Source organism: Sesamum indicum, linkage group LG8, assembly GCF_026168435.1.
Source record: "Sesamum indicum cultivar Baizhima isolate 11 linkage group LG8, ASM2616843v1, whole genome shotgun sequence".
NCBI classification, from domain to species: domain Eukaryota; kingdom Viridiplantae; phylum Streptophyta; class Magnoliopsida; order Lamiales; family Pedaliaceae; genus Sesamum; species Sesamum indicum.
In genome coordinates, this window is record NC_142664.1 from 21,729,522 (window position 1) to 21,752,681 (window position 23,160).

Genomic DNA, 23,160 nt, shown 5'->3' on the forward strand with positions numbered 1-23,160 from the left:
AAGTATCTCCATCTAATTTCAAATAATCCGGCTGAAAAATAAACTTTTTAAACAGCAAGTAATAGATTTCCAAATTGATAGATAGACTCGGCAAGGCTCTTTAAAATGGCAATATCTTCGTTTAACTAAGTCAAAAACCATGAAGGGTTTTTCTGTTGATTAGTTAACACATGCAGCTTTCCTACGACATATCATTTTGCCTTAACTAATTCTCAGATCTTGATCTACGGCAGCTTATAAATAAAAGCATTTGTGTAGTCATTCGGAATCAAGTATCTCTTACTCACACACTCAATTCTCTCTCGTTTTTTAGCTACGTTTGGCTCACCTTTCGCAGTCCACTCAAGTTTCATCATTTTATCAGCATACTCCAGCATTATTTCACATTCTCTCGAGTTTTTCCTTTATTTATCTCAGTAAACTATTGTTGATTTAAGCATCGGGCCACTAACCTCTATTTTGCAGGTTAGTCCCCCATTAATTTTATTTTTTTTAAAAAAATCTTTTGACTCTTGTGGCGCGACTAAAACAGGTTACTCATCAAATAGCATTATTAGAAATTATACAATATATAAGTAATTTGCGCAATAAATAATACCATGATGGTGAATGAGGCACACTGTTATTTTTATGGTGAGAATGTTCTAAATTGAGAAGTAATAAAAGTTGGAAATATTTGAAATACGAAAGCTAAAAGTGGGGAAAAAAATAAAATTTAAGTTTTTGAAAAAATAACTGATGGAGAACTACTTATAATTTTTAACATAAATAAATTGAATTTAAGCCCACCCAATGGACTTGCAACATGTGGTGGGCCTTTTACGTAATTAAATAAAAAATAATTATAATTGGATTAAAAGTTTAAATTATAATTTTTTTCTATACTTGGTTTAATTTAACTCAAAAAATTAATTATTGGAAGAAAATAAAACATCATAAAATATTATATTTATACTAAAAATAAAAATTTAATATGTCCAATCTTAAAGTCAAAATATCTGAGACGTTTAGTGTGGGCCTTTTGAACCAATAGTGGGTCAGTTGTAGGGTGAATTGGTGTATTGTATTGTCAATAAATCCACAAAATGTTGCAGTTGTGATTGGCATAATTAGTAATGAGTACCAAAAGAGCCTGTCAATCTATTGTCACAACTTTAGCATTAATGAGATCAAGTTGATCTATATACAAAGTATTGTTCGTTTTGATTTTTTTAAAGTACTGGAGTTATATTTAGGTTTAATTGTCGAAATCTTCATCAGAAATTGTTGTGGGAATACATCAAGTATAGTAACGAAAAGATCAAAACATTCCCTTGTAAAGACAAAATACTTTTACAAAATAAAGATCTACGTGTTTTTACCCTGCTAAGGACGTACATGTTAAATTTGACCCAACTCGGCGATATGTACCTAAAAGCTCCAGATCGAGATTTGTTGGCCCGTACAAGTATATACTTTTGGTTTTATGAATACCTTATAACTATTTTGGACTAAGGTACGCCATTTTTAACTGAGATAATCTCATGTTTCCTCTCTTTGGGTGTACACTCACTAACTTCAATATCGGATGGTCTTAGTTGGAGTCTTGGAGATCTCCTAGTGAACTTAACGGCTTGTTCGTGTTCTCAACGCCCAAACACCTTTTGGATCAGCTACCTTGAGGTCATTGTAATCTCTTGATTCAGATCAGACAAAATTATAATTTTGTAACGTTTTATAGGTATTATAATGTATATAATTGATGGGTGATTTTTTTTTCATAATTTATTCGAAACATTTCTAGTAGAAACATTTTTTTGTAAAATTTTAATACAGAAAAAGTTTTTATACATTTACTTGAAACCATAAGATAAGTAATAGAATCAGATTATTGCATGATTTTGTTTTTTAAATTTACAAATTTTGCTTCTGAACTACTTAAATTAAGCTGACTTAAATAAAAAAAATATAAACAATTCTTACTAACTTTTGTAAATTATACATAAAACTGCAAACATTTAATTATTTTCTCAAGCACTTCAATTTTTTTATTTTTATTTTATATTTATTTTTAAACATTCCCGACTTTCACTACAACTTATTTTTACCACAAAGCATAAATTGTTACATATACCTTTATAGTATTCATTTTGTAATAATAATAATAAAGAAAATGTCCTCATGGTAGTATATTGATGAACCTTATTATGGTTTTCATTTGGAATTTCATCACAATAATACTTAAAAGGAATAATTACATTTGACTCCCTAATCAATGGTTTATCTACACGAATCATCCATATTTTTTTGCATGATTATAAAGACAACCTATAACAACAAAAAATTAACGATAGTTTGTGTGATAATGGTAACGTTTTTTGGGTAGTATATGTGTAATTTTTTAAAAATATACGGATGAATTGTATAAATGATGTCGATATTTATGGTGGATGTATTTATAATTTATCCGAAAGATATAAATAATTTATAAAAACAGTCCATGTATTAAGAGGTGTAAATATAATTATCCTTGAAATGATGATATTTGTCAAAGGTCATAAACATTTTTGTAATTGATTTATAGCCCACATTAAAGATACATAATTCAGCATCAATTTGCTTTATTCACACATGAGAAGAAAATATTTAGACAAGCATTAATGAGAATATTTTTACAGTTTTTTAATTATAAATTTTATATATATATAAGAAAAAGAAGAAATATATTTTGTAGGTTATTAATTTTAAAAAATTATAATTTTATAAATAATAAAAAATATTTATAATTATAATAAATTTTAGAATGCATATTGTAATTTAAAAAAAAAAAAAATTCGCCTAAGGAAAAGGATTTCCTTTGGTTTGGTTTAGTGGGATTGCAGTGGAGGCAGCCGAACACACCGGGAAAGCATATTTCCCCTCCGCACACGTGTCTACCACCGCTTTGCCCTACCTAAATTTCGCACCCTTTACTCTTTCTCCACTTCCCTCTCCTCTGTTTTTCCTTTCTTCCCTCCGCCCAACTCAAATTTCCTTTGGATCGGCAGGATTTTGGATTTTTGGAATCCCATTTCGTTTTCCGTGGTGAATCCCCATTCACGCTGACGGTTTCAACTGGCCTCAATATCTCTCAGCAATCGCCTTGCTGTTGAAAAGATAGGGTTTGGGTTTTGAAAGAAGAGATCGGGTTTTTCTTTTTGTTTTTTGTTCGGTGGAATTTGATTCATTCTTTGATTTTACGTGTATGTAAGTTTGATAGATTGGGGGAATTGTAGCGTTCATTGCTTGGTTAGGAGGTGTGATTCTTTCAAGCCCTAGGTTGGGTGGTTTCGTTTTTGTTTTTTCTTTTTGATTAGTGGCATTGGGAATTCTTTGATTCTTTTTGTATATAAGGGAAGTTTAGTTTCATTGATTGATTTGATAGTTGTAGCTTAAAAGAGAAAAATTATATCCTTAGGGTTCGGTACAAGAAAATCTCGGTGAAGTTTTTGGTGCTTTGTTTTAGTCTGTCATTGAAAATTGAGGGCTTTCTTGTTTGAATCTTCTTAAAAAATAAAAATAGGAAATAACCCCCAAAAAAGGTAAAAAGAATCGATAAAAAGCCCCCCCAAAAAAAAGAAAAAAGAAAAAAAAAAAGGAAAAGAAAAGAAGGGGAGAAAAAAAGGTTCTTGGTTGGAGTTTAGGAGTTTGCCCATCTGCCCTTCGAGTTTATTAGGAAATAGAAAGAGAAGAAAGGTACTGATCTAGGATTTGCTGTAGAGATATTGAGATGGCCTTGAACTATTCGCATAGGCCGCTATTTCCAGCACATATTTCTGAAGAGAATTTGGTGTCACCTGTGAGAATTGTGAATGGGTATCTTGTGGAGGATGTTGCTGAGAAGAATGGGGAAGCTTACTCAAGGCCATGGCATGTGAGTCGAGGAGAAGCTGAGGACCAAAATTTCAGTTGCGGGAGGGAAAGAGTTGATCGTTGCAGCTCATCTGAGTCAACTTCGAAGGATATCGTTGACCTTTTGCCCTCTGATCCATTTGGGATGGATATAAAGACTACTTTCACAGCCATCACGGGATGGCTCGAGGATTTGGAGGTTGATTGTGGAGGGTATATGAGGCCCAACAATTGCAGGGCCAGTCAAGAAGGTTATGGTTTATTTGCAGGATGGAATTTGATTTGGAATAACTCATTAAAGTTCCAACCATTTCCTAGCACTAGCCAGTCGAATGAGAAAATGAATGTGGGAATGCAGTCTGTTCCTAGCAATCTTCAGGTATATGAGAAGTCAAATGTGTGTGAAAATTATTTTCCGATCAGTGTTCAGTCAGATCAGAAATTGAATGTGTCCAGTACGGTAAATACATATGTGGAGGAGACAGGTGTGGGGGGAGGGTTGGCGCCATATGACATTGGATTTCAACCGTCCTGCAATATGGGGGAAATTGTGGGCCTCAGAAATGAGAGTGATTGTTGCGTCTCTGAGCTGCAATCCGGAAAGAAAGTGGAGGGCGCTGCCAATTTCGAAGGCGTGCCTCATGAAGCTTTAGCATTTGCTCTTAGCTATCTGGGAGTAAAGGACCTTTTGTCTGTGGAAAGGGTTTGCAAGTCCTTACTTTCCACTGTCCGTGGTGATCCCTTGTTGTGGATGACTATCCACATTGATCAGCCTCTTAATGAAAGGATCACAGATGATGTTCTTGTGCGATTGGCTAGCAGGGCACAAGGTAACCTGCAGTGCCTGAGCTTAGTGGAGTGCCCCAAAATCACAGATGATGGTCTGAGGCACATACTTGAAACAAATCCACGATTATCTAAGGTCAGTGATTCAATCAGGTGGAGTAATTAAATTCTTTTAGAGTTTCTTGTCCATTCTGTTCCCATGCTGTTTAATGAGCGCTTTTCAGGTTTTGTGTTGCAGTTATACGTGCATAAAATGTGGTTATGTATTCTTGAATTTTCTGAAGTGGTGCAAAACATGTATTTGCACATGAGTATTATTTAACATGTTTACGTTTCCAGATCTTCAGTTTGGTACTTGAATCTGATATATTAGCTGGTGTCAGATTTTATCAAAAACTTTCCACGCTGAGTAAGATGCTGAACTTTTGAGTGCTCGCTTGTTACTAGCATTATGTATTTTCATATTCTTCTAGTGTTATCCAAATATTACTTGTGTATTTTCTCATCATGCTTTGGTTGGCCGGTGGTCTTTCTAGTACATTATTAGATTTAAAGGGACTTTGCAGTCACATGAACATCCTGACTTGATTCCTTGAATATAAGTTAATTTTAGCATATTTCTCTATTTGTTCATTGCAAGTAGAAATAATTTCCTGGAGCATACTGTATTTAATACCTGAAAATTTGGGAAGGACCACAATCATCATTACTTTCCTATGTGATTCTACTGCCTGTATTCGAACAAGAAGTTGCTTACTGGATGAATGTGACGTCATAGTAATCTGATTAAGATTTGATACTTCGCAAAATATTGTGAGAGATGATTCTTTGCCATATCTGTTTCTGTGAGAAACTGGTTTGCGTCACCTGCTGCTTGTCAAGGTAGAAAATTTGGTGGGGAGTATATGTTCGAGAATTTCCTATAGAACTGGCCGTTTCAAGTTTGTTCTGATTAAATCATAATTATGAAATTGTTGGAAGCACTTGAGTGAGCAGAGGTTGTGTATTAGAAGTGTTCTTCTTCTACATGAGATTTAGTCAGTGAGTAAGATAACCCTCTTTTTTAATAGTTTAGTTAAAAAAATTGATCAACTTTAAGGAATGTTTTCTTGGATGCATGTGTGTGTATTTAGTGTGGTTTAGACCCATCCTTCAGAATCTAAAGCCTTGGACTGTAGGGAACTATGGAACAATGATATGGTGTGAATGTTCGAGTCCTGCTTCATTACTGTAGCCGTTGTTTGTGATTGATGTGAAATTCTTTTCACTGTTCTGTATGGTGGAGCTTTGACATTATAAGGTGATTGCCTGCAGTTTCTTGTTTGTTATTGTTGGAAGTGTCAAATTTGCTTTCTGGTGGTAGTGTTGCTGGGGCCAAATTGGGTTTTGGTGGTATTTGGACTCCCTGACAGCCATGTCCACCTAACACCTTTCACAATTCCCTCATGTAGTGATTGATAACAGATGTTTAGTGAACGGCAGCTGTGGCTGTAATTTTGCTTTTCTTACTTCAGCTACTTGACATCTATAATGCATGTTGATTTATCCACTTGCATAAATCATGTCATTGTTATGCAGCTGTGCGTCCCTGGATGTACACGGATCAGTATTGAATGCATAGTGAATAGTATGAGGGCATATAACTGTAATAAAGATGTGGGAGGTATAAAGCACCTGAGAATTGGTGGTCTTTATGGTGTGAATCACGAACATTTTGAGGAGTTGAAGTTATTACTGGGTGCTGATCAGAAAAGGCTTGGAAGTTATCACAAGCCGCATTTCTATCATCGAGGGAATTTTTATCTTCCATATGATGATGATCGTGCAATAGATATCGAAATGTGCCCAAGATGTGAGAAATTCAGGTTGGTTTATGATTGTCCAGCTGAGGGTTGCAGGGGTAAAGATAAGTCCCCTCAAGTCTGCAGGGGATGCACTCTCTGTATAGCAAGGTGTGCGCAGTGTGGCAGGTGCATTAATGACACTGAATTCGAAGAAACGTTCTGTTTGGAATTGCTATGTTCGGATTGTTTTAAGCAGCTGCAAAAGTACCAAGACAAGCTGGATAAGAAGGTTGATCAGTACGGAGCTCTACATGGGCCAAGTTATCACTTCGGCCTTCATGGCTAGGGGTCTTATTTAGGGTTTGCCTTCAAATCTCTGAGCCAAGATGATATTGCGAAAGCATTTGAGTTTCTAGCTCCATTGTTGGCTGCCACAACTTCGTATGGGATGGTTGTCTTGGTGGGGCTTTCAGACGAACTGTCTTCTGGCGTTTGCTGAACTCATATCGTGTATATGTGGACAAAGAGGGCAATTAAAAAAATAAGGAAAAAGATCAAAAAACAAAAAAGGAAAAAAAAAAGCATAAAAATTGAAAATCCTCAAAAAAAAAGAAAAAGAAGGGAGAAGAACTAGGAAGTGAGTTTTTGTTACCAGGGAGAACTATGTTAGAATTTAGAAGGTAGGTATTCTTCACTTTGTAAACTTCCGTAAATTGAAGACATGAATTTTTCTTCCTCCAGCATAGAGTGCTTTGCAGATTTAATGATCCTCCTGACCTTGAGAAGTGAGATTTGGGTTTTGCTGCACCCATAAAGTTTGCTTTTCGATCTTTCCTTTGACGCCAGTCTGTTTATCTGGTAGTCGACTCAAGTCTGTGCTTATGCTATGATTCTGGTGGGACGATGTTTTCTGTGCGGTTCTCCAGCTGCTTTCTTGATTATCGTTCTGTTTACTCGAATTCAATTGCTCCTCCAGGGGGTCTTGTGCGTCCTTGCTGCATATCATTCGACTGTAATGTGACAATTACGTTGATAAATTCCTTATTCTATTATTAACAACTCTCAGATGAGACAATCTCCTTGGAAGAGCTACTTATGAATAAGATTTCCTCTATACTTTTTGTGTTTATATTCTCCAATTTGGGCAGCAGCTATTGGTGTACTTGTAAAACTCTGTTTGATTTTTGTATTGGAGTCTAATTGGCTGTTACCAACTATATATCCTGCATCTTATTATATATATATATATATATATCTAATTTGGGTCGTGTTATTATGTATAATAGGTATACATACTAAAATTATAAAACTAAAAATAATAAATATTATACTCAGTAAAAAATGTAAAATCAAGTTTAGGTTTATTGGTGTAACTGGAGCTCTATAGTTAAAGGTGGTGATGTTTTTGCCACGAAATTCCCATTGTAGTGAACACCCAATTTTTGCAAATATAACTTCGATGGCTACAAGAGGACAATAGTAGCAAGAAATAGTGATTTGTGGCACTTTTTTCGCTAAGAAAATGATGTTGTAACAAAGTGATGTTTTTCTAATAATATTGGTACTAAAGCTATGGCTATGCAACTATCTTCTACTATCAAAATATGTAGTCAAATGTAATGTTGGCATCGACTGGTGGCTGAAGTACACACATATGCTTGGTTGTGACACCAACATAATATATACTATTTTTTTAATTTTTCTTTTTTTTTTGGGTTTGATTTTGTCTATTTTTATACATTAGAAGTGTATTTGGTTTTGTTGTAAAGTTGCACTCTTTCGTAATTTTTTCGTTGGGTTGTTGAAGTTTAATTTCTTCATCTAGGTTGGTGGATTTCTTGTTTTCTTATTTGGGTTTTTTTTTCAATCTTTGTAATATTCTGCTGATTTTGTGGTTGTGTTGAAATTTTTTTGTTTGTGAATTTTGAAGCTTAACGTTCTTTTATTTCGGTTTAGGGTTTCACACACCTAATGTTGTAGAAATTTCATGGTTATTTGATTTTGTCTTGTTATGCGAAGTTGTTTATTTGCTAATCTGGCATTGAATTTTTCTCTATTTTACCCATTTTTTCCCCATTTTGTTGTTTATTTTGTTTTGTTAAAAAGTTGGGGGACAAAGTGCAGATGACCCCATACATTGGGGATGGATTTGCATTTAACTCTAACAATTTTACCAAATCTAATATCGCTCTTAGGGGTGTGAACACAAGCGAACAAAAGATAATGCAAACTCTGTTCCATTATCTTTTATCTTTTTTTATGCTAATATATATTTGAATATTGCATAAATAATAGGATAAATTACAACTACCTTCCCTAAAATTTGGCATAATTATGAATACCTCATTGTTGTTTGAACAATACCAATATCCCCCTGATTTTAATGTTCATTTAACAATTAACCAAATTTGTTAGATTTTCATCCATTTTTTATGGTGAATTGATCAAAATGACCTTGTAGATTAAGAATTATAATTTTATTTATTTTTAAAAATTATGATTTTTTTATGGACTAAGTGGATAATTTTTTTACAATATTTAAAAATTTTCAATCCACCCCTTTCGATTTTCTTATAAATTCTATTTTTTTTAAAAAAAAATACAGTAAGAATAAAATTAACAATTTTATACCTCCACAAAAAATTACATAATTTCATTAAATAAATGTTGTTTTTGTCAGTTAGGACTAGTGAAATAAATGCGCAATGTGTGGGAGGTGTAGTTTTTAAATTTTAAATATTGATTTTTTGTTTTGTTTTTTCCCCATATATAGATAAAGTGTTTATAATATAAAGATATATATTTGTTTGGGATTTAAATATTTATGTATGACAATGGGGAGATTCGATGAAAGAAAATGAAATAAATATAATAGCTATTAATCTCTTATGAATTCAAATGCACACTTTTGGTTTTTGTTCTTTTATACTAGAGGTACACGGCACACTCGACTTATGTGCAAATATATTTAAAAATTATAAATAGTTAATATTTTTATTGATAAGTTAGTTATCAATTATGAGATAGTGAATTCAAAAATATAAAAGTTGAAAAAATTTGAGGAATATTTTAGTAAATTCATTAAAGAAAACGTTGAAATTACTATTATGGTAAAGTTTCACTGAAGAAAATGAATTAGTTAAAGGATAAAATTGGATATTTAAAAGTTGGTACGACACAGTATAAATATATATATATATATTTTCCATTGCATATAAAATAGAAATTGTATAAAAGTAAGATTTACGTAAGTAGTTTATTCTTTTTTCAAATCCTAAATTTATAGTATTATAAATTGTGTTGTAGAAGAACTAAATGCTTAAGAAATATAAAATTTTATGTGATGTTCATACTCGTAGAATAGTGTACACAAATGCGTTTAATTATATACAATATATAGACATATAGATAAAAATTTAGATTTAAACTAAATATAATTAGTCAATTAGTTACATGGATTTAGTAATTTTAGAATTGAATTTGAAGAATTCAATGAAATTTTTTAATAATTTTATTACAAGATTGTCTAAGTTTAATATTTTCAATTAATATATTTATCACTTCAAGATATTATCAAAATTAAGTTTAAATAACAATAATATTAATTTACATAAATACCACTAAAATTCTTAACATATTTTTTAGGATATTTTTATCGAATCAAAAAATGAAACAAACTTCTAACTTATTCATACCTTTATAATAAATATAGAATATAGAATATGGTGTATATATATGTATATATATAAAGCATTTGAATTGAATTGCTGAAGCACAATACTTGAAATAAGATTAACAAAAACAATAATTTTGAAATAAAAAAAATGAAAAAGTAGAGAGTCTGAATATCTGGTTGAATCTCCTTAATATTAAAATCCACATTCCATCTTGCAACTATCAATCTTGATATAGAAGTTTACCTTTTTGTCATCATATTGCCTATATATGTTCATGCATAATTTACAGAATGGGGGAAAATTACCAAACAATCATCCAATAAATAGAGTAATTAACAGAACAACAAACATTTAAGATTGTCTCCTTACAGACAGATATTTTCTGTCTGCTAAAATCATACTAACAAGATGAAGAATACATAAAAGCTGCAGCATCTGTAGACAACATAAAACTCACCACACAACACACAGATGCAATCAAGTTACAAAGGCTTAATGCTGAAGAGAAAAAGAAATTTGGAGGGGGCAGCCCATCTCATGAAATCTAAACCTTGTCTGGGTTGTTCTTTGATTTCTTGCAGATGTTCTTCATCCATTTGAGGCTGAGAATTTTCTTCATTGACTTGGTCTTGTCTGAACCATGTTTTCCCTTTTTCTCATACTCTCTCTCGGATGGCAGAGGTTCAGGGTCCCATTGATCCGCCCACGACAGCCCGTTGGAGTTGTATATGTCCATTTTCCTTTTGATATTCCCTCAATTCCTAATTCCTTTCTTCTTCAACTTCCTCGCATTTGCCAGACAAGATTCCTGCAAGAAGAGTTTCAATGTGTCCTCTAAATGTTGCTATTTCTTGTGTGATTCAATGGATTTAGCTACATAAGCCAGGTTACTATTTTAGGAAAGTGAGGAATTCACTCTCATCCTATTATCTTAACATGGTCTCAATTAGCAATGAGGTCCCCATGAGTCCATTATTGGACCTGAATTTATTACAGATGTTACAGGGAGAAAGATGTGCCTTTCATTTGTCCTATGGCTATGAAGAAGATGTACATTTATGTGGAGAATATCCTGCCTTCAAGAATATTCAACATCTACGCATAAAAAATTGGGAAAGCAAAAATATAAGAAGAGACTCATCGACAACATTTCCAAGACGCGCATGAATAAATTTCATTTATAGAATTGCCAGGCATTTTATCACCATTATAATTTAAGCATATAGAACACTGAAACTAAAGAATGATAGATGAACATGGTGAAGAAGTCGAACTATTTTATCACCTATCCTTAAGGGATTGATTTTCTTCTGTCACCTAGAGCCCCTTAACGGTAAAACTCCACATGGCCAGCAATCTCCCTGCACAGCAACTTTGCTTGCCCTGCCAATTTCATGCTTTTAACTATTACAAGCCCTGTTAATTTGTGTGTTGATGTCGGTTTGAATGATTTGACTTCTTCCTCCCTTCCCAAGAGAAGTGCTTCCCTTGCTGGAACCACATTTTCCCACCAAAACTCTCGCAAAATCCCATGTATCAATTCCCAATAACTACGTTCTCTACAGACACGAAATATAGTGCTTCCATTAGGAGTCCAGCAGTATAAATCTACCCAATCTCTGTTCATTACCTCCATTTGACCTTGCACCTGAGGCATGTAATAAAACGGCATAGTTGACCATGGCAACATCGTCTCTGGTTTTCCTTTGTTGAAAGGACATTTTACTTCTAGAATTCCGCCTCCTGGAAAGCATCCAAGTAGTCCATCTGGAGAAGCTCCTATCCAATCAAATCGTTCCTCTGAGTGAATTGCAAAACCTAATGAACTCACATCACGACCCGTAATGCTTTTGTATCGCTCTATAGCTGCAGCTTCGTTAAGAACTCCCCATTCCATGGCACCTTTCTTAGTGCCCTCTGTTACTTGTACATCTGGAGCATATACTTTTTCATGCCACAGCTCATACCGACGGTTGCCTTTCCAGAATCCCAGTGCAGTGCTGAAGGTACTAGTTGTTAGCCTGTCCTTGCGGAGAGCAAACCATTCATCAGAGCGTTGGGGAGCATCTGATGCTGCAAGCTGGGCATTTAACACAAACGAAGACGGAGGATAAAGCAGAGGTGTTGATGAACAGACAAACGGTGAAGCACAGGTCGAATAGTTTCTTATAAATTCTATACGAAACTTCCCTCTCTGAGGAAGTGGCAATGCTGCTTTATGGATGCCACTGAATCTAGCAATACATGCATTGGTCATAGTTCAGCTACCAGCTGCAAATGGAATGGAATGCCCTGGAAAATTTACAGCTTCATTAAAAAGTTGGCCAATAATTTGAATGTCAGGTTAGCAATAAGGTACATGCTGCCGTAGACGACAAGATCAATACACCATACTTTACCAACGTATGTTTATAACCTCTGGTGGAATCATATCCAAAATCTCAACGTGTAGGGTGAACAACACAATAAATACAGGCAATAAATCATAAAATTTCCCTATTGATATCAGAACTTTGATACGTGAACTAGAGAAAGCCATTTGCCCTATTGGAAATGGTGAAGCTCACACCACAGAGGCCTCAGATTCTGATCCTAGTAGTAAGGGACAACAATTTACCCGTGTTGAAACCTAAAGGGATATGCAAAAAGAAAAACAACTTAAATCACAACAAAAGATTACGCAGAAAATTCTGAGTTCATCTTCTGCCGAGGTAAAGTCACTAATAAACACCACAAGAACAGTAGAAACAACAAACGCTTCAGGAACAGTGCAAGATCTTGATTGACCAAATAACTCAAAACACAAACCCTGCAGTTCACAATCAGAAAAAATAACACCCAATATTTCTTTATCCTTGACCCAAACAAATTTCACATTCCATTTTCTGGTACTTTGGGAGAGACACAATCTTTAAAACAACATAATACCAACAGAGCAAATTCCCACAATTTAACAGCTAAAATACTGAAAGTTAGGTACGCCAACACAGTCAGCCTCGGAATTTAACAACAAATAAAACACAAATAAACTGAACAAAATGAACAAACAAAAAAAAGAGCAGCCTCATAAATAGAAAACACGGACACAAAATGCTCTTTAATGGGATTGAGTAATAAAGACAAGCTGTTCAAACCCAAGAAAAAATAATGGACACCAGGTGTTTGTTAAAATGTACCTTCGAGATGAATCCTCAAGTCCCCAGAAAGGCAAGAATGGGCCAAGAATATCGAAGGGATTCCGACAAGGAAATGATGTAAAATCTTTATGCGAGCAAGATTCACAGTGGACTAAGAGGTTTTGTGAGGAAGAGAATGGGGTTTATGGTAACGAGAGAAGATATATCCTCTGTTTGGTTGCAGTGATGGAAACGTAATTTATATGAGCCAGAGGGATGGAAATGACTTTGCTCGTTTTTGCATTTGCTATTTGAATAACTATAAATATATTTTTATTTTTTAAAAATTATAAATATTTTTTATTTTAATGTTTGTTTAATCATAATTTTTTCTGTTCATTTTTATTGAGATTCATCGAATTTTTATGGTGAGCAAATTAAATAACCTTTTAAATTATATAAATTAAATTAGATATATATATAATTATAATTTTTTATTTAAAATGCCATCTTGTTGGGTTCATAAAAAAAAAAGAATGAATGAATGAACGTTAAAATTAAGGGATATTTGTAAATTTTTAAACGAAATTTGTATTTATAATTATATCAACCTTATATTAATATATGATAATTAAATATAAGTTAAAGCATGTTGAATTGTGTGTTTTATAAAGATATAAGCAAATATTTAAGATTTTTTTTGTTGTAATTTTCTTTTTGAGTGAATCGTTTATAGTTAAATCGTTAATTTTAATAATCACAATGAGTATATTTCAATTACTGATATCAAATATGTATAATTAAATAATAAAAACTATTATAATAGATCATTAATTACTATTAGAATAGACTAATACTCACACAGTGTACATTTTTACTACATTGGACTGCAAAAAAATTGTACTTTTGCTCATTTAGTCCAAAGATTAAAAAAGGTGTAGCATTTGGGACCACAAATTATTATAATTTTTGATCTTATCGAATTAAATCCGTCACAATTTTTATTTTGTAAAATAAAAAATAATTTTTTATTTTATAAGATTAAATATGATAATTTCATAAATTATGAGACAAAAAATATAAAATACTCTATTGAGTGCGATGAAAAATGCAATTTTGCCTTTGGAACAAGAAATCAGTACTGAAAACCCCACAAAGTCCCAAATCCCTCAAAACAAAAGGAAAAAACAAAACATCATCATGTTCATGTCTGAAAAACCCCAACAAGAATCAGCTCTTGATTTCTACAACAGCAAGCAACAATTACAATCCCACCCAAGCAACATGATCATCCAACTCCCCCCTCAGCCCCACCACCTCCTCACCGATGGGGGCGACGCCACCACCAGTGGAGGAGATGAACCCCCCGCCGCCGCTTCGTCTAACCCACCATCTTCATCTGCGCCGAAGAAGAGGGCTGAGACATGGGTTCAAGAAGAGACTCGGGCCCTCATATCTCTCAGGAAAGAATTGGATTTGCTGTTCAACACTTCAAAGTCTAACAAGCATTTGTGGGACAACATATCCTTGAAAATGAGGGAAAAGGGATTTGATAGATCCCCAACAATGTGTACTGACAAGTGGAGGAATTTGTTGAAAGAGTACAAGAAAGCCAAGCAGAATAATCAAGATGGAAATGGGAATGGGTCCGCAAAGATGAGTTATTACAAGGAAATTGAGGAGATTTTGAGGGACAGGAGCAAAAATGGGCTTAACTGGAAGAGTTCTGCTGCAGCTTCTAATAATGGTGGTGGTGGTGGGGGTTCTAAAGTTGATTCCTTTATGCAGTTTGCTGATAAAGGTTTGAATTGTTCATTCCCAATTTTCTGGTGTTAAACTTATTGTTTTTGGTGTGCATGGAGGATCATTTTGTTTGATTTTTTGGTTGAGTTATCTGGCCTCTTAGGCTTTTGAAAGTTGATTCCTTATTCAGTAGTTTGATCTTCTTGCTATGTGATTTAAGCTTTTCTAGTTTTGGAGGGTCTCCCATCTGTAGTTTTCTTATGATGGGATGCAGCAGATATTTGTTTTTCTTTCCCTCGCTTGGTAGTGGTGTTTGGTTTTATGAGGAGAAAACGGAAACTTCATGAACTAGGCTCAGTTTGTGTGTTTTATTCTGTTATATGGTCAATGTTACGATCTGTAACGTATCTTGATTGGTGTCGAACTGCATCATAGGTGTTGTTCTGGTTTTAGTTCCACTCGGTCTACAGGGATGGTTGAGGGATATGCTGAGTTATAGTCTGCTTGCATGTGTATGTTCTCGAGCAAGGTGAATGGAGAGACATGCTTGTATGCGTTTAGGTCCTATCTTTTTGGGTGAGAAATCAGGAAAAGGTCTGCATTGGATGACCGAGTTGATCCCTTTTGGTTTATAATTAATGTTCTTTCATAAATCATGCAGTTTTGCATATCAGGGAAGAATTGAAATGGATATGGAGGAAGTATGAAGCATCTTTTGTGTGCTTTTGAGTGTCCATAAGTTTTTTGCCACCTAGGTATAAAGGGTGAGTGATATGTAGTCCCCATGTGTCCATACTGCTTAGCAATAGCCGTCTCCTTATGTCTTCTGATTATTGAATAAGTGCTCTTAATAGTTGGCCTATTCTATGTTATTGCCTTACATCACCAAAGTTTGTGTATAAGACTTGAAGCAAATGATTAACATGTTAAAATGTTTAAAGATTCTTTCTGAATTCTATTTCGCCTCTGCAGGTATTGATGACAACAGTCTTACCTTTGGACCTGTGGAAGGTATGGTTACCAGTCACAGGGTCTTCCCATGCTTTAAGAATTGATAACTTGCTCTTACTGAATTTGTGGTAACAGTCCTGCAGCATCCATTTGTATAGCTTTGCGAAGTGATTAAATATAAATTCAACATTCTTAAACTTAAATAAATAAATAAAATTTGTTTTCTTCTATCGTTGTGTTGCTCAGTTAGTACTTTGATGATGCTAGTATCATGTGCTTGCCTTTACTTCAGCATATTTCAAGTGCATACATATTAATGAAGTATCAAATGTCTAGCTGCTAGCATATTCTGCACGTGTTTATGTATTTTAAAGATGTAAGAAATGTCTGTCCTCTCCTTGCTGTTTTGACCCAAGATTTTGACCTCTTGATAACAAATGAAAATAGTTGGCCAACTTTGCAAGAGAGAGGAGGGAGATCAAATTGGTGTTTCCATTGAGCTTCTCTATTCTCCAGTTCAGATGGCTGATTGAGTAATAAGACCGTTTCACAGGCCTCAACTCCCAACTACAATCCCATAGGTGTATGGAGGGTTAATGTTATTGAAAGAATTGTGAGCTCGGGTTCCATACTTGTTAAACTAAATTTATGCTGAATAGTGCAAGTCATTTTTGTCGAAACAGATGGAAAAAAATAAGATAAAGGGAAAGAAGGTAATTGACGAAGATGGAAAAGCTGCAAAAATAGTAGTTTTTCTAGGTTGTCCTTTGCAATATCTGTTGCTAATTATGCTGTGTCAAATCAAGATAAAAGAATCTCTGTTTTGCCATTGACGAAATCCAGGGTAGTCAATTATCCTTTCAGAACAGGAGCTTAGGTTTGAAGGACCCCCATACTTAATGCCATCTGCTCTACAAGTAACATGTAATGAGTTTACTGACAAACTCATCTTTCAACTGGTATATACTCCAAATATGTCATAAGCCCCAAGCTTCATTATGATTTCTTGTTTTTCCTTAACTGTTTACATGCCCCTTCGATGTTTATATTTTCCAACATGTGAAAGGGGATTTCAGTACAGTAATGGGGGTATTGATCCTCATCTCTTTATATCTAACAATAGACGACTTTAATTTCAATATTGTTCTAGGTTGCTGTACGGAATTCTCTATTAAGAACTTGAACCCTAATCATTCTGCTCCAATTTTTACATTTAGTTGCTGCATTATCTTGTCTTGATAGGAACAGAAATTTTATTTTACCTATCCACTTTGTGTTACAAATTATTACCTTGTCTCTGTCCATGGCTACCCCTGAAACCATCTGTGCTCACATCTCCATCTGTTGGATCATATTTTCTTTACCTATAATGGCTTCTACTCAGGGCCGGAAGTGGGACAAAGTTCTGCGATGAAGTTAAATTATGTTAAACTAAATGAGGCAGTCATTTGATCTGCGGGATTGTCTAATTTACTTTCCTAAATTTATTGTTTGTGAAACATGATCCTAGAGAAAAATCATAGATGTCTCAAACTCTATGGTGCAGAATTCGTATTACTCAGTGCTCTTATCAACTCATTTTAGCATTTTATTGTGTAAAGATTCACCTATTTATCTAGTTTATTCTATCCACTTCTGGATGAGCTTCGGAACGTCCCTTTCCTTATATACCTCACTAAATCCTTTTTATGCAGCTAATGGCAGATCAACACTCAATTTGGAAAGACGTTTGGATCACGAGGGGCATCCTCTTGCCATCACTGCTGCTGATGCTGTTGGGGCAAGTGGAGTTTCTCCTTGGAATTGGAGAGAGACTCCTGGAGATGGTTAGTCTGTGTTGTTACGATATTAATTCAATTCAATAATGTGACATAGGTTTTGAAAGCACTTCATCATGTACGACATGTTTCAATTACTGCATGGCCCCCAGCCAATTTAGTTCACAACTTTGATCAGCTGCGTGGTGATATTATCATAAAAAAAGCTATTACTTTTTAAGTTTAGACCTCTTATTTGCCGAGTAATATTCTGTTTTTAGCAGGTGAACACAGCAACACATATGATGGACGAGTAATAACGGTAAAACTGGGGGATTACACAAAGAGAATAGGGGTTGATGGCACTGCAGATGCTATCAAGGAAGCCATCAAATCTGCCTTCCGGTTAAGAACGAAGCGTGCATTTTGGTTGGAAGATGAAGATAACGTTGTTCGAACACTTGACAGAGATATGCCTCTGGGAAACTACACTCTCCATGTTGATGAAGGTAGAGTACTTTTTTTACATTCCAAACCATTAATCAACTTGCTCAAGGATGATGGCAGCTTGAAGTTCTCTTTATCATGTTCCTGGCCTGGTAGTACAGAGAATTAGTAGGCACTGTTGTATGAGGATGATCAAATGGATTTATTTACAATGTCGTATAGCAATTTATTCTCGTTATTTGAAAATGAAATCCTGGTTGCAGGGTTGACGATTAAAGTTTGTTTCTACGAGGAGTCAGAGCACTTGCCAGTACACACAGAGGACAAAACCTTTTACACAGAAGACGATTTTCGTGACTTCCTCTCCCGACGGGGCTGGACTTGTTTGCGAGAGTACAATGGGTACCGGAATATAGATAGTATGGACGAGCTCTGTCCAGGAGCTATATATCGTGGTGTCAATTGACGGCATACTGTAGCTTGGCCTCAAATTCCGGTATCAATTATGAAATGATTGTCACTTATCATCCTGCGGATCACACTCAAATGTCTATGTTTGAAGTGGGATGTTTGTACAAATGCACTCCTGAAACTTTTAGATTGTAAATATGAAATTTTGTTGAATGTCTAGACTCTTTATCCTGAATTTCCCAAACCTTGGGAATGTCTATCATGATTTCTTTCCCCGTAACTTCCTATTTGATTGTTTGGTGAAAAGGGGTGTCCATGACAAAGGCCACGAAACAGTAAAGTTTCAGACACAATTCCAATTGTTTGCAGTTCCCCATTTACTACATTAGCGGAGATACATGTTTTCATATATAGGGTTCATCCCGTTGAATTAGGAATCTTTTTTAGTTTTTTAATAATATTTGATTTACAACATCATTCAATATACTTAAATTCAAAATTGATACAATATATTAATAATTCAAATTAACGTTCAAATGAGGTAAAGAAACAATAAACTATAATATAACTACTTATATATATATACTCACACTCATAGAACACAAATTCATAGTCTTTTGGTCGTGAGGTCTTAAACTTACCAATAAGAATATATATTTTGCCTTTTTATCAACCCTATGCAATTTCATGACGTTTGATGTTTTGGCCCCAACTGTATTGGTGGACTCGGCCTTGAGGATTTCTGCTAAAATTTGGTGAACTTGTTCGAGACTTTTTCTGTTATAATCAAATTCTTTAACTTCCATCTTTAAAGAACTTTTATTGTTGCATCAATCTCGGACAATTCTATGACAGACTTGGTGTTATCATTATTCCCCTTGATCCCTTGGTCTTGATTCCATTTACTACTTAAAATTCTTGACACTCTCAGGCATATGCTAAACATTAATGATGCATAAACAATAGCAGCTGACAGAGCATTCAAATTTTTGCTATTGCAACAATCCAAGAACATGAACCATACATCTAAAGCCGAATGTGAATCAATGATTCACCATTGTTGAGGTGTTTGCAACAAAATGTGAATCAAAAGATTGATTCTTGAAAGATCTAAAAAGGAGAGCAATACAACAGCTGTAGTTTATGCCTCGTCCCATTCATCGTTCTTGTATGATACCAGTGTGTCGACCTTGTGAATCTGCATGCAGAGAAAGACAATGCTTTTTATTCAGATTACTTGAATAGGCTTTACCACATTGTTATTGTAACAGATTTTGGCTGAAGAAATTTCACCTTGGTATCAAACGAGTGCAATTTCACCATCTGTGGATTAGCAATAAGCTTAGGATCACTCTCGACCCAAGTAAAAGGCACTGCACAATCTTTGTCTGTATACACTAGAACATCAAATATACCTACAGCGAACAGCAACCAAATCAAATTTACTAATCAAGAAACTCATAAATCCACAAGATCTCATCAAATAACGATATTCTAATTAACTCTTACAGGGTTCATCAAGGCATGGCAAGTATGTAATGCTGGATGCTATCTGCCTCATTATTGCCTGAATTTCCCTCATAATTTCTTTATCACTCTTCTCCCTTGATACTCTGAACATCAAACTTCCATTTCAACAAACAAGCTAACCACAAAAAGGATGTGGCAATCCAAAGAAACTGATTTAAATCTCATATACAAACATCAAAATTTTACCCCTTTTCGACGACCTCACTGTCGGTCTCGATGCTGAAATTCCACCTCTCTAAAACCTCACCAGTTGCTTTGCTCATGATCACCAGCACTACCCTCTGCAGCTTCCCAGCTTCCAGCCACTCTTCACGAAATTCATTAAAATGAATTAATTCCCTCAATAATCTCTTTAAGTTCTTACTTCAGATACAACTGTATATGAGATTAAACTCAACAATTACCAGAAAGCTGAGAAGTTAAATTCGAAATGAAGGATTTGACCCCTTCATCTTGAGTAAGCAGCATGGGAAGCCCATATTTCTTGACCCTCGCAAAACTCTCTTCTGGATAAACTCCACGATTGTACAATATACTGACATTTTTTTTCTCCCAATCAAAATTCTCCCTCATTGCACAAATTACCCAAAACTTAGAGAAATGAAAAAGCCAAGACAAACAAAATTATAGATCTTTACCTGTTTGCAGCATAACCTGAAAACAAATTTCCACAAAATACATAATTAGTGAAGATTCTTCCACAAAAAAAAAAAAAAAAAGGAATAGGAAAAACCACACACAGAGAGACCAAGAAAAAGGAGAAAAATCAGATTTAAATGTCAAATGAAATGTTCTCCGAAATCCAAAAAGCAAAAAAAAAAAAAAAAAAAAAACAGGGCTTACCGAAGAATTCACTAACAATAGCGGCGGATCCTCGCAGAGTGATTATGTCCTTTGTGGCAGTTTTTGAAGCCATAGATTTTTCTCTTCGAATCTCTATCACCAAAATCTACAGGCAACTGTGGATTAGGGCTTAATGTGTTTTAATTGAAGGACGCGAGATTGATATTAGTTCAGTGAAGAGAGCTTGTATGCTGCTGTATGGCGAATTTTGAAGAGATAAATTTAGGGTTTTGGTGGAGATGCAAATGGAAATGCAACGGCTAGTTCGGCGGGGTTCTTTGGATGGTGCGTTTTGGAGCTAACGGTCGAATTAGTTTCAAATTCGCTTACTTCCAACGGTTGGGAAACCAAAAGACTTCTATACCCCTGACATTTTTCATAGAAAAATAATATTCGGCATGTGAAAACACACTTGATACGTCTATATAATTTCTATTTTTATTATTATTTAATTAAATAAAAAATAAAATAAATAACTGATAAAAAATAATAAAATGTGTCGACTTCAAGTTTATATAAATAAAACAAATATTGATCGAACTAATAAATTAAAATAATAATTATTTATATAAAGATATTTTAATCGATTCATATCTAATTTACAAATAAATTATATTTTAGTTTTTTCGGATGTTAAAGACGAAACATATTATTGGATCTTGACATACCATCCCAAAAGAAATAATTTTCAAATTAAAAAATTCCATATTTTATATTAAATTATAACTATAATTTTATTATCTTTCACGTCTTATACGATTTTTCCTTTTTTTTTTTCAATGAAAAATACACGAATGTTTATATCTTAAAAATTTAAGCACATATGCGGAGCTTGTTGTCTTAAAATTATCAATAGGAACTTATATTCTATTATTTGAAAAATTATATTTAACACCCATGAGGTTTGGTTTCATGTAACAAATAAGCCTTCTCGTTAATCAAAATATACTGAATTGACTGATTTTAACAAAAATGATGAGTGAAAATAAATATTTAGTCTCGATTGACTGATTATTGATTTATTGGAAATCAAACAATTTTTTTTTTAACTAAACTACCCTTATAATTATGAAGATATACCTCATCACATACATTAACGCGTGAAGACGTATGGAGGTAATTTGATCTTATTTGATCTGCAATAAATAAATAATAAGTTAATTAGGGTTGAGATAGATTTTTTTTTCGAATTTTTCTGTTAATATCGATAAATTCGGTGAATTTTAACTGACAAAGGGACTTATTTATTAGACGAAAACAACCTTATGGGTGCTAGATGTAATTTTTTAAATTACATAGGCTTTACATATAATTACACCAAGTCTCAGGAGAGCGGATAGGAGTGTAATTATCCCTTTAATTTCTAAACGCTTGTTAGGGTCAACCGAATCTTCAGGCACAAAAGGAGTAAATGCAGGTAGTACTCGTTACAGTCAAAATATGATTTTTGGGGATGGAATTTGTGGCGTCAACCTATAGGGTTTATCGTTTTTTTAATTTCTTCTCTAGTCGAGTGTGAGAGATTACCCTTTGATTTACCAGAAGCAGAAGAAGAATTAGTAGCAGGTTATCAAAACGAATATTAAGGTATAATTTTTTTTTTTATTTTACGTTGCTTCGTATCTAAATCTACTAGTTTCTTCATTATTTGTAACAGTTCTTTACTTGGGGGGTTGGGATCTTTCTATTCCATATATATTCGTTATAATTAGTTAGTATTACAAAAATTAATACAATTTACAAAAAAAATAGATGAGTATCATAAAAAACCACCATCCCAACGAAAAAGCTGAATAAATTGGATTCAAATGGAATACTATGATCGAACTTCCTAATATAAGACTCGATCCCAGAAAGACTAAAAGAAAATCATGTATTGGTTCAGGTAAATTCATCTTACTTTATTTTATAAAAAAAATAAATCAAAATATTTTATGCCTTTGTTGACCTGATCAGAAAAGAAGTTATCTTAAAAAATAGGATAATTTTTAATTGAATGAAATTTGAATGGGTGCATTGTGGATTGATGTAGATACAGTCAGTGGGCTATTCCTATTCTAAAAAACAGAGGTTGAAATTATATATATCTTTGTATTTTCCTTTAGAGCAAAAAATATATATAAACGAAAATAAATATTTCTTACATATCTCACTAAAGTTCAAGAATTAGACATTGACGGCAAAGTCAATGAAACGTATGGCATGCAAACTCCCTACGTCTCTCTTTGAATGTGATCTGAAGTTT

The 23,160-nt window shown here is 33.9% G+C and overlaps 4 protein-coding genes across 6 annotated transcripts; 2 read left to right on the forward strand and 2 right to left on the reverse strand.

Annotated features, from left to right (window-relative positions):
* The first annotated feature begins 2,865 nt into the window (after window positions 1-2,865).
* On the forward strand, window positions 2,866-7,659 carry LOC105168365 (F-box protein SKIP14). The gene is made up of 2 exons (XM_011088424.3): window positions 2,866-4,792; window positions 6,235-7,659. Exons 1-2 carry the CDS (start codon window positions 3,749-3,751, stop codon window positions 6,784-6,786), a joined length of 1,596 nt encoding a protein of 531 aa, XP_011086726.2. The 5' UTR covers window positions 2,866-3,748; the 3' UTR covers window positions 6,787-7,659.
* A 2,759-nt stretch (window positions 7,660-10,418) lies between these two features.
* Window positions 10,419-13,510, reverse strand: LOC105168366 (Restriction endonuclease, type II-like superfamily protein). Of its 2 annotated transcripts, XM_020695634.2 has the most exons (3): window positions 13,294-13,510; window positions 11,403-12,409; window positions 10,419-10,925 (listed from the first exon to the last, which is right to left on the reverse strand). In XM_020695634.2, exon 2 carries the CDS (start codon window positions 12,372-12,374, stop codon window positions 11,445-11,447), a length of 930 nt encoding a protein of 309 aa, XP_020551293.1. In that variant the 5' UTR covers window positions 12,375-12,409; window positions 13,294-13,510; the 3' UTR covers window positions 10,419-10,925; window positions 11,403-11,444. The 2 variants fall into 2 exon arrangements, with proteins under 2 accessions (XP_020551293.1, XP_011086727.1); XM_011088425.3 differs by lacking the exon at window positions 10,419-10,925 and having other exon boundaries at window positions 11,267-12,409; window positions 13,294-13,509.
* Window positions 13,511-14,354: 844 nt separating this feature from the next.
* On the forward strand, window positions 14,355-18,777 carry LOC105168367 (trihelix transcription factor GT-4). Of its 2 annotated transcripts, none has more exons than XM_011088426.3 (5): window positions 14,355-15,034; window positions 15,949-15,987; window positions 17,622-17,753; window positions 17,966-18,193; window positions 18,395-18,777. In XM_011088426.3, exons 1-5 carry the CDS (start codon window positions 14,434-14,436, stop codon window positions 18,595-18,597), a joined length of 1,203 nt encoding a protein of 400 aa, XP_011086728.1. In that variant the 5' UTR covers window positions 14,355-14,433; the 3' UTR covers window positions 18,598-18,777. The 2 variants fall into 2 exon arrangements, with proteins under 2 accessions (XP_011086728.1, XP_011086729.1); XM_011088427.3 differs by having other exon boundaries at window positions 14,356-15,034; window positions 17,969-18,193.
* A 735-nt stretch (window positions 18,778-19,512) lies between these two features.
* Window positions 19,513-21,196, reverse strand: MAD2 (DNA-binding HORMA family protein). The gene is made up of 7 exons (XM_011088428.3): window positions 20,916-21,196; window positions 20,711-20,726; window positions 20,477-20,607; window positions 20,259-20,379; window positions 20,052-20,155; window positions 19,836-19,957; window positions 19,513-19,740 (listed from the first exon to the last, which is right to left on the reverse strand). The coding sequence occupies exons 1-7, from the start codon at window positions 20,986-20,988 to the stop codon at window positions 19,684-19,686; spliced, it is 624 nt and encodes a 207-aa protein (XP_011086730.1). The 5' UTR covers window positions 20,989-21,196; the 3' UTR covers window positions 19,513-19,683.
* Between the last annotated feature and the right edge of the window lie 1,964 nt (window positions 21,197-23,160).

Coding starts and splice junctions, on each gene's coding strand:
- LOC105168365 (XM_011088424.3), top strand. CDS start 3,749: ATGGCCTTGAACTATTCGCATAGGCCGCTATTTCCAGCACATATTTCT. Junction 4,793..6,234: donor CAAATCCACGATTATCTAAG/GTCAGTGATTCA, acceptor ATTGTTATGCAG/CTGTGCGTCCCTGGATGTAC.
- LOC105168366 (XM_020695634.2), bottom strand. CDS start 12,374: ATGACCAATGCATGTATTGCTAGATTCAGTGGCATCCATAAAGCAGCA.
- LOC105168367 (XM_011088426.3), top strand. CDS start 14,434: ATGTTCATGTCTGAAAAACCCCAACAAGAATCAGCTCTTGATTTCTAC. Junction 17,754..17,965: donor GAGAGAGACTCCTGGAGATG/GTTAGTCTGTGT, acceptor TTCTGTTTTTAG/CAGGTGAACACAGCAACACA. Junction 18,194..18,394: donor CACTCTCCATGTTGATGAAG/GTAGAGTACTTT, acceptor TCCTGGTTGCAG/GGTTGACGATTAAAGTTTGT.
- MAD2 (XM_011088428.3), bottom strand. CDS start 20,988: ATGGCTTCAAAAACTGCCACAAAGGACATAATCACTCTGCGAGGATCC. Junction 20,156..20,258: donor AGTGAGGTCGTCGAAAAGGG/GTAAAATTTTGA, acceptor TTTGATGTTCAG/AGTATCAAGGGAGAAGAGTG. Junction 19,958..20,051: donor GCCATGCCTTGATGAACCCT/GTAAGAGTTAAT, acceptor TGTTCGCTGTAG/GTATATTTGATGTTCTAGTG.